General features: G+C 53.5%; 1 protein-coding gene across 1 annotated transcript in view; it reads right to left on the bottom strand.

The window, feature by feature from the left end:
* Nucleotides 1-410: 410 nt before the first annotated feature.
* The window catches only part of LOC311328300 (short transient receptor potential channel 5-like), a gene marked incomplete at both ends in the record, with an annotated part of 11,772 nt that continues 8,777 nt past the window's right edge, over nucleotides 411-3,405 (bottom strand). The window contains 3 exon segments of the mRNA XM_084462287.1: nucleotides 411-858; nucleotides 976-1,202; nucleotides 1,365-1,454. Coding sequence (XP_084318413.1) covers nucleotides 411-858; nucleotides 976-1,202; nucleotides 1,365-1,454 — 765 coding nt within the window.

A 3,405-nucleotide genomic window follows, 5' to 3' on the forward strand; every position in this document is an offset into this window, starting at 1 on the left:
CAGAGAGAGAGATCTACAGGTAGACCAGTCAGAGAAAGAGAGAGAGATCTACAGGTAGACCAGATTGACAGGTAGGGGACCAGCAGAGATGCAGCTGATATTGCTGTGATAAGAAGCCTGCTTGAACACAGACAGACAGCAGGGCGGCACAGCCAAGCACTCCAGTCTTGTTTACGGGTTTTGTGTGTGTGTGTGTGTGCGCGTGTGCGTGCGTGCGTGCGTGTGTGTGTGTGTGGTGATCAGAAGTCTTGCAACCAAGTCAGACTCCCATCTACAGGGGTGTTCAGGCAGGGTGTATGGACTCTTCCATCTGCTGAGATCCACGGGGGTGTTTAGATGGTTTAGGATCACCTCAGTCTGAGCTGGACTGTTCCATCCTCGCAGGTCTGCAGGTGTGTGTGTGTGTGTGTCTACAGCTGTGTGGTGACTGACTCCTCCAGCTCCGCCCCCCAGTAGGAGCCTGGCCTATCACGGGGCCCCAACCAGTCCTCCTCCCCCAGTAGAGGGGTGCTGGAGGCGGCCATGCTGGGGGTCAGGTACAGGGGGGGCGGGCCCTGGGTCTGAGCTGGCGGTGGAGGGCGATCCGGGTGCGTCTCCCCGGGAGAGGCCGCAGGTTGGGGGCAGCAGGGCTGGGTGGAGCTGGGCTGGCGGAGCGGGCCGTCTGAGATGCTGTGGGTGGCCTGCTGCTGGGCCGCGCCGGGGGGGTGGGTGGGTGGGGAGGGGTCGGGGTGGGCGGCAGGCCCGGGTGGGGCGGGGACGTGTCCGTTCATGCGTGAGAAGAGCATCCCCAGCCGTCTGATGGAGTCTCTCTTAGACCTGGAGAAGCGCTGCATACGACCTCCCCCGCCTCCCCCGCCCCTCAGGGGGGAGACGGCCCTCCTCAGGCTGTTACTCCTCAACCGCTCCCCCGCCCTCCGCTCCTCCTCCTCCCCCTGCTCCTCCTCCCCTCCCCCCTGCTCCTCCTCCACCCCCGACATGGACTTGAAGAGGGCGGAGAGGCCGAAGGCGGAGTTCGTCTTGCTCTTCCTGTCGTCTGACAGGCTGAAGGACACTTCCTGGTCCTCCGGTCTGGCCCCGCCCCCTGGGGGATCACCTGGGGGCGTGGCCTCACTGCTGGAGGAGTAGCTCTGCCTCTTGGGCTTCCTGTTGCCCATCAGGTCCAGAACCTCGTAGCAGAAACTAGAGATATCCTGCTTCAGCTCCTGGAGAGGAGAGGAGGAGGAGGAGAGGAAGAGAGGAGGAGGAGAGGGGAGGAGGAGGAGGAGAGGAGGAGGAGGGTGAACTAGAGACGTCCTTCTTCAGCTCCTGACAAGACGTTTTTTGACAAACTCAAATAAGCAAGATGAGAGACGAAGAGGTCCTACCTTGAAGTTCTCCTCTGTCAGGCCCTCGTCTGTCTTGGCGCTGCGGATCATGGCGGCTACGTACCTCTTCACCAAGCTCCTGATCACCTCCTACACACACACACACACACACACACACACACACGGGCAGACACACATACAGTACACAAGGACAGAGAGAGAGTGAGTGTAGGAGCCACATTTGTGTTTATCTGTGTTGAGGCGTTGTGTTTGTCAGTGGGCCGCCTCTCCAGGTGTTGAGGGCGCTCCTACAGTTTCCCATAAGTCAGTGCGCATGGCGGGGAGATGGTACGGTAGCCTGGTACGACCATCCCGTTCTTGCAAGCTCACATTCTGTTTCACTAACGCAGAACGGTCTGGCCTTCGCCTCCTCCAGAGCGATTATCCCAAAATCCAGACCATACCGGGCCAATCAGGGACTGCGTTTTAACTGCTGTCCCGCCCCACAATTGAAAGCAGCCCCTGATTGGTTCGTGTCCCTGCCGCTCGCTAAACAAACATGGCGGCTCCCGAAGCAACGAGTGGTAACGTTAACGTTAGAAGAATAAACGCAGCTATAAGTGCAGTTATTGCAGAAATAGACTTAATCACAACACTTAAACAAGAACAAGAGTATGCACTAGTGGAGTTTCTCGGTGGAAAATATGTTTTTGCCGTTCCGACTGGATTTGGCAAAAGTTTGCTGAACGCTCATTGGCTGAAGGTGTTTGTCTGTCAAGGCAAGTACCCCCGCCCACATAATCGCTCTCTATGGGGCGAAGGCCAGACTGATATTGCGGAGCGAAGCAGAGAGCTCTCTAGATCGGGATGGTCATACCAGGGTAAGGGCACGGCGCCAGCGGACAACAAACTTCAGTTTTTGCCACTTCAGAGAGAGTGGGTAGTAAAGGACCCTCATAACTGAATTAATATGTTTAAAAGAGAGACGCACCATTGGCTGGTTGGTAAAACAAAACACTACTGAACACCTGAGACTAGTTCTAAAACAAAACACTACTGAACACCTGAGACTAGTTCTAAAACAAAACACTACTGAACACCTGAGACTAGTTCTAAAACAAAACACTACTGAACACCTGAGACTAGTTCTAAAACAAAACACTACTGAACACCTGAGACTAGTTCTAAAACAAAACTCAGACTAGTTCTAAAACAAAACACTACTGAAGACCTGAGACTAGTTATAAACACTACTGAACAACTGAGACTAGACACTACTGGACACCTGAGACTAGTTATAAACACTACTGAACACCTGAGACTAGTTATAAACACTACTGAACACCTGAGACTAGTTATAAACACTACTGAACACCTGAGACTAGTTATAAACACTACTGACGTACCTGAGACACCTTTTAGCCCGGTGTTTAGTTGATTTTCAGGGGATAACCCTGCAAACTCGGGGTTAACCCTGTTCTGGAGCTGGGCCAGCAAGCCCTGGGCTAACTACTAGCTTAACGTTGGGGTTAGCCCACTTTGGAATGAGCCAGGTTGGTGCCAGTGTGTATTAGCCTGAGGCTAACAGCTCCCTTAGCCTGGGGCCTGAACAGACTGTAAGAATGCGTTTAGCTCTGGGCTAAGTAGCGTGTGAAAAGCCCTAATGATGATCTGACTAAGAGGTCCCAGCAAGAATAGATACACACAGAAATACACAAGGTCAACACAGAACAATACGTACAATACATGAGAACAGCAGAGACAGCAAAGATAAATAAATAAAAACAAAGTGAGCTAGTGCTGTGTGAAGGGGGGGGGAGGAGGAGGAGAGGAAGGAGGAGGAGAGGGGGAAGGAGGAGGAGGAGAGGAAGGAGGAGGAGAGGGGGGAGGAGGAGGAGGAGAGGAAGGAGGAGGAGAGGGGGGAGGAGGAGAGGAAGAAGGAGGAGGAGGAGGGCGGTCGGGGCAATCAATAGGAACAACATCAGCTATGATTTGTTGAAGGTTCTGTTTCTGTTGAGGTTCCTGACCGATCACAGTAGAACGTAGCCCCTGATCATTACATTACAGTCATTTAGCAGACGCTTTTATCCAAAGCGACTAA

Source organism: Borostomias antarcticus, assembly GCF_949987555.1.
Source record: "Borostomias antarcticus genome assembly, contig: scaffold_65, whole genome shotgun sequence".
NCBI lineage: Eukaryota > Metazoa > Chordata > Actinopteri > Stomiiformes > Stomiidae > Borostomias > Borostomias antarcticus.